At 55.7% G+C, this 12,443-nt stretch overlaps 1 protein-coding gene across 1 annotated transcript in view; it reads right to left on the bottom strand.

The window, feature by feature from the left end:
* Positions 1-11,296, bottom strand: part of Muc12 (mucin 12, cell surface associated) — a 119,915-nt gene extending 108,619 nt beyond the window's left edge. The window contains exon 1 of the mRNA XM_042055841.1: positions 87-11,296. Within this exon, the coding sequence (XP_041911775.1) occupies positions 87-11,296 (11,210 nt within the window). The remainder of the gene's footprint in view (positions 1-86) is intronic.
* Between the last annotated feature and the right edge of the window lie 1,147 nt (positions 11,297-12,443).

The following is a 12,443-nucleotide window of genomic DNA, read 5'->3' on the forward strand; positions in this document are numbered from 1 at the left end:
TTGTGCTGGCTGTGGCTGGGAAGACTGTAGATTGCTGAGGGAAGACCCTTGTCTGGGAGGTTTGAGGCGCGTGAGTTGCTTCTGACGAAACTGGGCTGCCTTGGGAGGCTGTAGAGGCTTCAGATGGGACTGTGGTGTGGGCAGTGTCAGCTGGTAGCGTGCTTTCTGTCGACGTCGGGCTGCCAGAGACGGTTGTAGGTTCCAGAGTGAAGACAGTCCCTGGGAATGACCCTGTGGCTTGAGAGCCATGCGTTGAAATGGAGCTGCTTGTGGAGGCTGTACGTGCCTCAGGTTGCACTCTGGTGAGGGGGCTCTCAGCGGGGACAGAAGCAGTCTGTGTTGAAATGGAGTGGCTCTGGGAAGCTGCAGATCCGTGGCTGGAGACTGTTGTTCGGGCTGTGTCAGCTGCTTGCGTGCCTTGAGTCGACAGCGGGCCACTTGGGAACGTGGTCGATTCTTCTCTCAGGGATGTAGTGTAGGAGGTCTCGGGAGATCGAGTTGGTACCGTGGAAATGGAGTTTGTTGGGAAGGTTGTAGATTCCTGATTGAAGACTGTTGTTTTGGACGGCTCGGTGGTCTGAGCTCCACCTGTTGAAGTGTGCTGGCCTCGGGAGGTGGTTGACGCTTCACTCAGGACTGAAGTGAAGGGTGTCCCGGCAGGCAGGGCAGTTGCTGGGGAAACTGAGCTGCTTGGAGAGATGGGAGATTCCTGAGTGGAGGCGGTTGCCGGCGAGGTACCAGAGGGTTGAGGTGAACCTGTGGAGACTGTGCTTCTTGGGGCGGTTGTAGGTACCTCAGGCGGAGCTGTGGAGCCGGAGGTGTCAGGGGGGACGGCGGTTTCTGGGGAAACTGAGCTGTGCGTGGAGGTCGTAGATTCCTGCGTGAACTCTGTTTGGGAGGTTTCCCTTGGTTGGGTTGCACGTGTTGAAACTGAGCTGCTTGCGGAGGTTGTAGATACCCCAGTTTGCCCTGTTGTGTGGGAGCTCTCAGGAGGTAGCGAAGTTTCTGTGGAAGCTGAGTTTCTTGGGGAAGTTGTTGGTTCCTGGGTGGACCCTGCTTTCCATGTTTGAGCTGACTGAGTGGCAGGGGCTGATGCTGGGGTCCGTGGGGGTGTGGTCGATGCCTCCCTTAACCGTGAAGTATGCGGGGTCTCAGGAGGGACCACCGTCCCTGTGGAAATGGAGCCGGTTGGGGAGGTTGTTGATTCCTGAGTGAACAGCGTCTCCCGGGACTCAGCTGGTTGAGTTGCATGTGTTGGAACCGGGCTCCTGGTGTGTGTTGTAGATGGCTCCCTCACAGCTGCGGTGGAGGAGGTCCCAGGAGGTCCAGCTGTTCCCGTGGACACTGGGCGGCTTAGGGATGTGGTGGGTTCCTGAGTGTGAAGTGTTGTTTCAGAGTTCTCTGGAGCCGGAGCTGTTGGTGTCAATATGGCGCTGCTCAGGGACGTGGTAGACGCCTCAGTCGGCGCTGCTGTGTGGGTGACATCGGGAGGCACAGCAGTTTCTGGGGACGCGGAGCTGCCCGACAAGGTTGTAGACTTCTGAGAGAACCCGGTTTCGGGGCCTTGGCTGGGCTGGGTGGCCCGTGTTGTCATCGGGGTCCTGGAGGATCTTGGAGATGCCTCACTCACAGCTGAGGCGTAGGAGATCTCAGAAGCTACAGAGGTCTCTGGTGACCTTGAGGCGGCTGAGAAGACTGTAGATGCCTGAGTGAAAAGTCTTGGTGACGTCGTCTCAGGTGCCCGAGTTGTTTGTGTCGACACTGGGCCACGTGGGGAGGCTGTAGACTCCTCAGTGACAGCTGAGGTGGAGGAGGCCTCAGGAGTCCCAGCTGTTTCTGCGGCTGTTGTGCTGGCTGTGGCTGGGAAGACTGTAGATTGCTGAGGGAAGACCCTTGTCTGGGAGGTTTGAGGCGCGTGAGTTGCTTCTGACGAAACTGGGCTGCCTTGGGAGGCTGTAGAGGCTTCAGATGGGACTGTGGTGTGGGCAGTGTCAGCTGGTAGCGTGCTTTCTGGCGACGTCGGGCTGCCAGAGACGGTTGTAGGTTCCAGAGTGAAGACAGTCCCTGGGAATGACCCTGTGGCTTGAGAGCCATGCGTTGAAATGGAGCTGCTTGTGGAGGCTGTACGTGCCTCAGGTTGCACTCTGGTGAGGGGGCTCTCAGCGGGGACAGAAGCAGTCTGTGTTGAAATGGAGTGGCTCTGGGAAGCTGCAGATCCGTGGCTGGAGACTGTTGTTCGGGCTGTGTCAGCTGCTTGCGTGCCTTGAGTCGACAGCGGGCCACTTGGGAACGTGGTCGATTCTTCTCTCAGGGATGTAGTGTAGGAGGTCTCGGGAGATCGAGTTGGTACCGTGGAAATGGAGTTTGTTGGGAAGGTTGTAGATTCCTGATTGAAGACTGTTGTTTTGGACGGCTCGGAGGTCTGAGCTCCACCTGTTGAAGTGTGCTGGCCTCGGGAGGTGGTTGACGCTTCACTCAGGACTGAAGTGAAGGGTGTCCCGGCAGGCAGGGCAGTTGCTGGGGAAACTGAGCTGCTTGGAGAGATGGGAGATTCCTGAGTGGAGGCGGTTGCCGGCGAGGTACCAGAGGGTTGAGGTGAACCTGTGGAGACTGTGCTTCTTGGGGCGGTTGTAGGTACCTCAGGCGGAGCTGTGGAGCCGGAGGTGTCAGGGGGGACGGCGGTTTCTGGGGAAACTGAGCTGTGCGTGGAGGTCGTAGATTCCTGCGTGAACTCTGTTTGGGAGGTTTCCCTTGGTTGGGTTGCACGTGTTGAAACTGAGCTGCTTGCGGAGGTTGTAGATACCCCAGTTTGCCCTGTTGTGTGGGAGCTCTCAGGAGGTAGCGAAGTTTCTGTGGAAGCTGAGTTTCTTGGGGAAGTTGTTGGTTCCTGGGTGGACCCTGCTTTCCATGTTTGAGCTGACTGAGTGGCAGGGGCTGATGCTGGGGTCCGTGGGGGTGTGGTCGATGCCTCCCTTAACCGTGAAGTATGCGGGGTCTCAGGAGGGACCACCGTCCCTGTGGAAATGGAGCCGGTTGGGGAGGTTGTTGATTCCTGAGTGAACAGCGTCTCCCGGGACTCAGCTGGTTGAGTTGCATGTGTTGGAACCGGGCTCCTGGTGTGTGTTGTAGATGGCTCCCTCACAGCTGCGGTGGAGGAGGTCCCAGGAGGTCCAGCTGTTCCCGTGGACACGGGGCGGCTTAGGGATGTGGTGGGTTCCTGAGTGTGAAGTGTTGTTTCAGAGTTCTCTGGAGCCGGAGCTGTTGGTGTCAATATGGCGCTGCTCAGGGACGTGGTAGACGCCTCAGTCGGCGCTGCTGTGTGGGTGACATCGGGAGGCACAGCAGTTTCTGGGGACGCGGAGCTGCCCGACAAGGTTGTAGACTTCTGAGAGAACCCGGTTTCGGGGCCTTGGCTGGGCTGGGTGGCCCGTGTTGTCATCGGGGTCCTGGAGGATCTTGGAGATGCCTCACTCACAGCTGAGGCGTAGGAGATCTCAGAAGCTACAGAGGTCTCTGGTGACCTTGAGGCGGCTGAGAAGACTGTAGATGCCTGAGTGAAAAGTCTTGGTGACGTCGTCTCAGGTGCCCGAGTTGTTTGTGTCGACACTGGGCCACGTGGGGAGGCTGTAGACTCCTCAGTGACAGCTGAGGTGGAGGAGGCCTCAGGAGTCCCAGCTGTTTCTGCGGCTGTTGTGCTGGCTGTGGCTGGGAAGACTGTAGATTGCTGAGGGAAGACCCTTGTCTGGGAGGTTTGAGGCGCGTGAGTTGCTTCTGACGAAACTGGGCTGCCTTGGGAGGCTGTAGAGGCTTCAGATGGGACTGTGGTGTGGGCAGTGTCAGCTGGTAGCGTGCTTTCTGGCGACGTCGGGCTGCCAGAGACGGTTGTAGGTTCCAGAGTGAAGACAGTCCCTGGGAATGACCCTGTGGCTTGAGAGCCATGCGTTGAAATGGAGCTGCTTGTGGAGGCTGTACGTGCCTCAGGTTGCACTCTGGTGAGGGGGCTCTCAGCGGGGACAGAAGCAGTCTGTGTTGAAATGGAGTGGCTCTGGGAAGCTGCAGATCCGTGGCTGGAGACTGTTGTTCGGGCTGTGTCAGCTGCTTGCGTGGCTTGAGTCGACAGCGGGCCACTTGGGAACGTGGTCGATTCTTCTCTCAGGGATGTAGTGTAGGAGGTCTCGGGAGATCGAGTTGGTACCGTGGAAATGGAGTTTGTTGGGAAGGTTGTAGATTCCTGATTGAAGACTGTTGTTTTGGACGGCTCGGAGGTCTGAGCTCCACCTGTTGAAGTGTGCTGGCCTCGGGAGGTGGTTGACGCTTCACTCAGGACTGAAGTGAAGGGTGTCCCGGCAGGCAGGGCAGTTGCTGGGGAAACTGAGCTGCTTGGAGAGATGGGAGATTCCTGAGTGGAGGCGGTTGCCGGCGAGGTACCAGAGGGTTGAGGTGAACCTGTGGAGACTGTGCTTCTTGGGGCGGTTGTAGGTACCTCAGGCGGAGCTGTGGAGCCGGAGGTGTCAGGGGGGACGGCGGTTTCTGGGGAAACTGAGCTGTGCGTGGAGGTCGTAGATTCCTGCGTGAACTCTGTTTGGGAGGTTTCCCTTGGTTGGGTTGCACGTGTTGAAACTGAGCTGCTTGCGGAGGTTGTAGATACCCCAGTTTGCCCTGTTGTGTGGGAGCTCTCAGGAGGTAGCGAAGTTTCTGTGGAAGCTGAGTTTCTTGGGGAAGTTGTTGGTTCCTGGGTGGACCCTGCTTTCCATGTTTGAGCTGACTGAGTGGCAGGGGCTGATGCTGGGGTCCGTGGGGGTGTGGTCGATGCCTCCCTTAGCCGTGAAGTATGCGGGGTCTCAGGAGGGACCACCGTCCCTGTGGAAATGGAGCCGGTTGGGGAGGTTGTTGATTCCTGAGTGAACAGCGTCTCCCGGGACTCAGCTGGTTGAGTTGCATGTGTTGGAACCGGGCTCCTGGTGTGTGTTGTAGATGGCTCCCTCACAGCTGCGGTGGAGGAGGTCCCAGGAGGTCCAGCTGTTCCCGTGGACACGGGGCGGCTTAGGGATGTGGTGGGTTCCTGAGTGTGAAGTGTTGTTTCAGAGTTCTCTGGAGCCGGAGCTGTTGGTGTCAATATGGCGCTGCTCAGGGACGTGGTAGACGCCTCAGTCGGCGCTGCTGTGTGGGTGACATCGGGAGGCACAGCAGTTTCTGGGGACGCGGAGCTGCCCGACAAGGTTGTAGACTTCTGAGAGAACCCGGTTTCGGGGCCTTGGCTGGGCTGGGTGGCCCGTGTTGTCATCGGGGTCCTGGAGGATCTTGGAGATGCCTCACTCACAGCTGAGGCGTAGGAGATCTCAGAAGCTACAGAGGTCTCTGGTGACCTTGAGGCGGCTGAGAAGACTGTAGATGCCTGAGTGAAAAGTCTTGGTGACGTCGTCTCAGGTGCCCGAGTTGTTTGTGTCGACACTGGGCCACGTGGGGAGGCTGTAGACTCCTCAGTGACAGCTGAGGTGGAGGAGGCCTCAGGAGTCCCAGCTGTTTCTGCGGCTGTTGTGCTGGCTGTGGCTGGGAAGACTGTAGATTGCTGAGGGAAGACCCTTGTCTGGGAGGTTTGAGGCGCGTGAGTTGCTTCTGACGAAACTGGGCTGCCTTGGGAGGCTGTAGAGGCTTCAGATGGGACTGTGGTGTGGGCAGTGTCAGCTGGTAGCGTGCTTTCTGGCGACGTCGGGCTGCCAGAGACGGTTGTAGGTTCCAGAGTGAAGACAGTCCCTGGGAATGACCCTGTGGCTTGAGAGCCATGCGTTGAAATGGAGCTGCTTGTGGAGGCTGTACGTGCCTCAGGTTGCACTCTGGTGAGGGGGCTCTCAGCGGGGACAGAAGCAGTCTGTGTTGAAATGGAGTGGCTCTGGGAAGCTGCAGATCCGTGGCTGGAGACTGTTGTTCGGGCTGTGTCAGCTGCTTGCGTGCCTTGAGTCGACAGCGGGCCACTTGGGAACGTGGTCGATTCTTCTCTCAGGGATGTAGTGTAGGAGGTCTCGGGAGATCGAGTTGGTACCGTGGAAATGGAGTTTGTTGGGAAGGTTGTAGATTCCTGATTGAAGACTGTTGTTTTGGACGGCTCGGAGGTCTGAGCTCCACCTGTTGAAGTGTGCTGGCCTCGGGAGGTGGTTGACGCTTCACTCAGGACTGAAGTGAAGGGTGTCCCGGCAGGCAGGGCAGTTGCTGGGGAAACTGAGCTGCTTGGAGAGATGGGAGATTCCTGAGTGGAGGCGGTTGCCGGCGAGGTACCAGAGGGTTGAGGTGAACCTGTGGAGACTGTGCTTCTTGGGGCGGTTGTAGGTACCTCAGGCGGAGCTGTGGAGCCGGAGGTGTCAGGGGGGACGGCGGTTTCTGGGGAAACTGAGCTGTGCGTGGAGGTCGTAGATTCCTGCGTGAACTCTGTTTGGGAGGTTTCCCTTGGTTGGGTTGCACGTGTTGAAACTGAGCTGCTTGCGGAGGTTGTAGATACCCCAGTTTGCCCTGTTGTGTGGGAGCTCTCAGGAGGTAGCGAAGTTTCTGTGGAAGCTGAGTTTCTTGGGGAAGTTGTTGGTTCCTGGGTGGACCCTGCTTTCCATGTTTGAGCTGACTGAGTGGCAGGGGCTGATGCTGGGGTCCGTGGGGGTGTGGTCGATGCCTCCCTTAACCGTGAAGTATGCGGGGTCTCAGGAGGGACCACCGTCCCTGTGGAAATGGAGCCGGTTGGGGAGGTTGTTGATTCCTGAGTGAACAGCGTCTCCCGGGACTCAGCTGGTTGAGTTGCATGTGTTGGAACCGGGCTCCTGGTGTGTGTTGTAGATGGCTCCCTCACAGCTGCGGTGGAGGAGGTCCCAGGAGGTCCAGCTGTTCCCGTGGACACGGGGCGGCTTAGGGATGTGGTGGGTTCCTGAGTGTGAAGTGTTGTTTCAGAGTTCTCTGGAGCCGGAGCTGTTGGTGTCAATATGGCGCTGCTCAGGGACGTGGTAGACGCCTCAGTCGGCGCTGCTGTGTGGGTGACATCGGGAGGCACAGCAGTTTCTGGGGACGCGGAGCTGCCCGACAAGGTTGTAGACTTCTGAGAGAACCCGGTTTCGGGGCCTTGGCTGGGCTGGGTGGCCCGTGTTGTCATCGGGGTCCTGGAGGATCTTGGAGATGCCTCACTCACAGCTGAGGCGTAGGAGATCTCAGAAGCTACAGAGGTCTCTGGTGACCTTGAGGCGGCTGAGAAGACTGTAGATGCCTGAGTGAAAAGTCTTGGTGACGTCGTCTCAGGTGCCCGAGTTGTTTGTGTCGACACTGGGCCACGTGGGGAGGCTGTAGACTCCTCAGTGACAGCTGAGGTGGAGGAGGCCTCAGGAGTCCCAGCTGTTTCTGCGGCTGTTGTGCTGGCTGTGGCTGGGAAGACTGTAGATTGCTGAGGGAAGACCCTTGTCTGGGAGGTTTGAGGCGCGTGAGTTGCTTCTGACGAAACTGGGCTGCCTTGGGAGGCTGTAGAGGCTTCAGATGGGACTGTGGTGTGGGCAGTGTCAGCTGGTAGCGTGCTTTCTGGCGACGTCGGGCTGCCAGAGACGGTTGTAGGTTCCAGAGTGAAGACAGTCCCTGGGAATGACCCTGTGGCTTGAGAGCCATGCGTTGAAATGGAGCTGCTTGTGGAGGCTGTACGTGCCTCAGGTTGCACTCTGGTGAGGGGGCTCTCAGCGGGGACAGAAGCAGTCTGTGTTGAAATGGAGTGGCTCTGGGAAGCTGCAGATCCGTGGCTGGAGACTGTTGTTCGGGCTGTGTCAGCTGCTTGCGTGCCTTGAGTCGACAGCGGGCCACTTGGGAACGTGGTCGATTCTTCTCTCAGGGATGTAGTGTAGGAGGTCTCGGGAGATCGAGTTGGTACCGTGGAAATGGAGTTTGTTGGGAAGGTTGTAGATTCCTGATTGAAGACTGTTGTTTTGGACGGCTCGGAGGTCTGAGCTCCACCTGTTGAAGTGTGCTGGCCTCGGGAGGTGGTTGACGCTTCACTCAGGACTGAAGTGAAGGGTGTCCCGGCAGGCAGGGCAGTTGCTGGGGAAACTGAGCTGCTTGGAGAGATGGGAGATTCCTGAGTGGAGGCGGTTGCCGGCGAGGTACCAGAGGGTTGAGGTGAACCTGTGGAGACTGTGCTTCTTGGGGCGGTTGTAGGTACCTCAGGCGGAGCTGTGGAGCCGGAGGTGTCAGGGGGGACGGCGGTTTCTGGGGAAACTGAGCTGTGCGTGGAGGTCGTAGATTCCTGCGTGAACTCTGTTTGGGAGGTTTCCCTTGGTTGGGTTGCACGTGTTGAAACTGAGCTGCTTGCGGAGGTTGTAGATACCCCAGTTTGCCCTGTTGTGTGGGAGCTCTCAGGAGGTAGCGAAGTTTCTGTGGAAGCTGAGTTTCTTGGGGAAGTTGTTGGTTCCTGGGTGGACCCTGCTTTCCATGTTTGAGCTGACTGAGTGGCAGGGGCTGATGCTGGGGTCCGTGGGGGTGTGGTCGATGCCTCCCTTAACCGTGAAGTATGCGGGGTCTCAGGAGGGACCACCGTCCCTGTGGAAATGGAGCCGGTTGGGGAGGTTGTTGATTCCTGAGTGAACAGCGTCTCCCGGGACTCAGCTGGTTGAGTTGCATGTGTTGGAACCGGGCTCCTGGTGTGTGTTGTAGATGGCTCCCTCACAGCTGCGGTGGAGGAGGTCCCAGGAGGTCCAGCTGTTCCCGTGGACACGGGGCGGCTTAGGGATGTGGTGGGTTCCTGAGTGTGAAGTGTTGTTTCAGAGTTCTCTGGAGCCGGAGCTGTTGGTGTCAATATGGCGCTGCTCAGGGACGTGGTAGACGCCTCAGTCGGCGCTGCTGTGTGGGTGACATCGGGAGGCACAGCAGTTTCTGGGGACGCGGAGCTGCCCGACAAGGTTGTAGACTTCTGAGAGAACCCGGTTTCGGGGCCTTGGCTGGGCTGGGTGGCCCGTGTTGTCATCGGGGTCCTGGAGGATCTTGGAGATGCCTCACTCACAGCTGAGGCGTAGGAGATCTCAGAAGCTACAGAGGTCTCTGGTGACCTTGAGGCGGCTGAGAAGACTGTAGATGCCTGAGTGAAAAGTCTTGGTGACGTCGTCTCAGGTGCCCGAGTTGTTTGTGTCGACACTGGGCCACGTGGGGAGGCTGTAGACTCCTCAGTGACAGCTGAGGTGGAGGAGGCCTCAGGAGTCCCAGCTGTTTCTGCGGCTGTTGTGCTGGCTGTGGCTGGGAAGACTGTAGATTGCTGAGGGAAGACCCTTGTCTGGGAGGTTTGAGGCGCGTGAGTTGCTTCTGACGAAACTGGGCTGCCTTGGGAGGCTGTAGAGGCTTCAGATGGGACTGTGGTGTGGGCAGTGTCAGCTGGTAGCGTGCTTTCTGGCGACGTCGGGCTGCCAGAGACGGTTGTAGGTTCCAGAGTGAAGACAGTCCCTGGGAATGACCCTGTGGCTTGAGAGCCATGCGTTGAAATGGAGCTGCTTGTGGAGGCTGTACATGCCTCAGGTTGCACTCTGGTGAGGGGGCTCTCAGCGGGGACAGAAGCAGTCTGTGTTGAAATGGAGTGGCTCTGGGAAGCTGCAGATCCGTGGCTGGAGACTGTTGTTCGGGCTGTGTCAGCTGCTTGCGTGGCTTGAGTCGACAGCGGGCCACTTGGGAACGTGGTCGTTTCTTCTCTCAGAGCTGAAGTGTAGTTGCTCTCTATATTTTGATTTGTTTCTGTGGTAATTGAAATGGTTGATAAGCTTATAGTCTTCCTATGGAAGGGTGTTTTGTAAGTTTCACTTGGTAGAGTTGAATGAGTTGTAAGTGGGCTTTTTATGGATGGGTTACTTGGCTCAGTCGGGGCAAAGATGTGAGTAACATTGAAAGCTACAGCAGTTTCTGTAGAAACTGACTCTGTTTTCATGGTTGTAGGCTCCTCCAGGTAGACTGTTGTTTCAGAGATATTATTAGGTTTAGTTGCCCGCTCAGAAATTTGTGTTCTTTGGGAAGTTGTTGGTTCTTTACCTATTAATGTGGTTTGGGAGGTTCCAGCAGATACATCTGTTTCCAGGGAAATTAAGCTGCTTAACGAACTTGTAGATTCCTCTGCTGGGTTTGTGCTATTGGAGGTCTCAGGCATTACAGATGTTTCTGTAAAAATTAAGTCACTTGTGCTGGTTGTAGATTGGTGGGTGAAGACTAGTTTAGAGGTCTCAATGGACTGAGTTGCATTTGTTGAAATTGGGGTGCTTGGGGATGTTGTAGATTGCTCAAATTGGTGTGTGGTCTGGGTGATCTCAGCAGGTCCAGCTGTTAATGAGGGAATTGACGGGGTTGTGAAGATTGTTGTTTCCTGAGTGAAGATTCCTGGGGAAGTCTCAGTTCCTTGATTTGCTTGTGTCCATCTAAGGCTACTTGGGGAGGTTGTAGATGCCTCAGTCAGAGCTGGGGTGCCGGACGTTTCAGGAGGTACAGCAGTTTCTGTTGAAGTTGAGGCACTCTGGAAAGTTGTCGATTCCCAAGTGAAGGCTGTTTTGGCGGTTGTCTCAGTTCCTTGAGTTGCTTGTGTTGAAATCAAGCTGCTTTGGGGGGTAGTGACTGTTTCAGTCTGTCCTTTCATCGGCGAGGTGTCAGGAAGGACTGCAGCTTCTGTGGAAACTGGGCTGCTTGGGAAGGTTCTAAACACCCTAGTGGAGACTGTTGTTTGCCAGGACTCAGCAACCTGAGTTGCATGTTTTGAACTTGGGTTGCTTGGGGGTGTTGTTGATTCCTGAATCTGCTCTGTGGTGTGGGAGGTTTTGGAAGGTCCTGCTGTGTCTGTCGAAACTGAGCTTTCTTGGAAGATTTCATTTTCTGTGATGAGGACTATTGACTCGGAAATTCCAGGGTTTGGAGCTGTATGGGTTGTCAGGACTGTGTTTTGAGAAATTTCCCTTGTCGTTGATATTGATCTTTTGGTGCTTTGTTTAGGTGTTGATCCTTCATCTGGGGCTATACTTTGGGAATTTCCAATTGTCACTGGCACGGGTCTTGAACTTGTGCTTCCTACTTCAGTGGTTAGTCCCTCTCCCAAGACTGTAGTCTGAGAGCCTTCGGTGGTCACGGACGTGTTTGCCGAGCTGTTTGTGGATTTGGTTGTGACTGTTTCTATTGTTTGTTTGCGCCCAGCAGACACTGTTTTGTGTGCTGATTTTGTGGGGCTTGACAAGGTCGCAGATCCATACACACCAGATTGTAGAGTTAAGTAGCCCGTGGTTGATGCCGCTGCTTTTTCTCGTCCTTGGTTTGATTTACTGCTCATTAACGCTATAGTTTGAAAGAAATCAGAGAAGAAGGGATGATTGCTCAATTTCTTATCCACTTTTCCTGTTGTTCCTGAGGAAGGAATGGGAACTAGCTAGGTCTCCCATAAAACTGAAACTGGACCTTCTTCCCTGGTATGTAGAAATTGACACGTGAACCTGTAAACTTGACCAAATAGCCAATAATCCTGCACACCTCTTTTCTCTTCCAAGCAACATAATAGCTTATCAAGTAGTGACTGTGTCACAAGATAATTTATGATGGGTTTGTCGTATGCTATGGGCATGCGACGAACCCTTGTGGATTAGCTAAAGCCACATTTATTCATCCCAACCAGAATTTCCCACATTCTCCTTCCTCATTGCATGGGGCTAAGGTCATTGCCTCTGGTGCTCTGGCCATAATTCTCTCAGGGCCAGGCACATCCCTTTGACTTTATGCTTTCTCTCACCTTCTAGGTCACACCTGTCTTATGGCCTCTGGCTTATGGGTAGCCTACCCATCCCCCCCTTACCCACTCTTTACATTGCGTGTGTGCACCGGCTTTTCCCACAAACACAGAAGGTACTGGAGAGGTGATGGAGTCAGTCAACTCTATGGGCAATTCTCTCTGTGTCCTTTCTCTCGAGGCACACCCACCCCGGGGCATACCACCCTTCGGGAAATGCTGCAAGTCCTGCAGGCCGTCCTGCCGTCCTCACTGCCTCCAGCAATAGGCTCCTTCTCCACCCTCAGCCCCGCCACCCACCTATGGGCTCTATCTGTACTGAAGTAGCAGAGTTCAGAGTTTCCTGTGCTCTCATGACTAGAGGGCTCGCAGCACGTTCTCAGGAGGGCCATGCCGCTGTGCAGGCGGCACCATTCCTGCGTTCTGACGGTGGCTGATCTTCACCATCAGCTTGACTGGATCCAGAATCATCTAGAAACACTCTTTCATGTCTAACTTTGAGAGAGTTTCCAGAGAATTTTAGCCCAGGAGGGAAAGCCTACCTTGAATATAAGTGACGCCATCCCTCTGGGCTGGGATCTCAGACTGAAAAGAATAAGCCTTGTTTCTCTTATGGTGCTATGCTCAGGTAATAATTAGCCATAGCAACAAGAAAAGTAGCTAGGGGCTGTGGGAATTTCTTAGTCAACAAAATGTT

Source organism: Arvicola amphibius, chromosome 10, assembly GCF_903992535.2.
Source record: "Arvicola amphibius chromosome 10, mArvAmp1.2, whole genome shotgun sequence".
In the NCBI taxonomy this organism is placed as follows: domain Eukaryota; kingdom Metazoa; phylum Chordata; class Mammalia; order Rodentia; family Cricetidae; genus Arvicola; species Arvicola amphibius.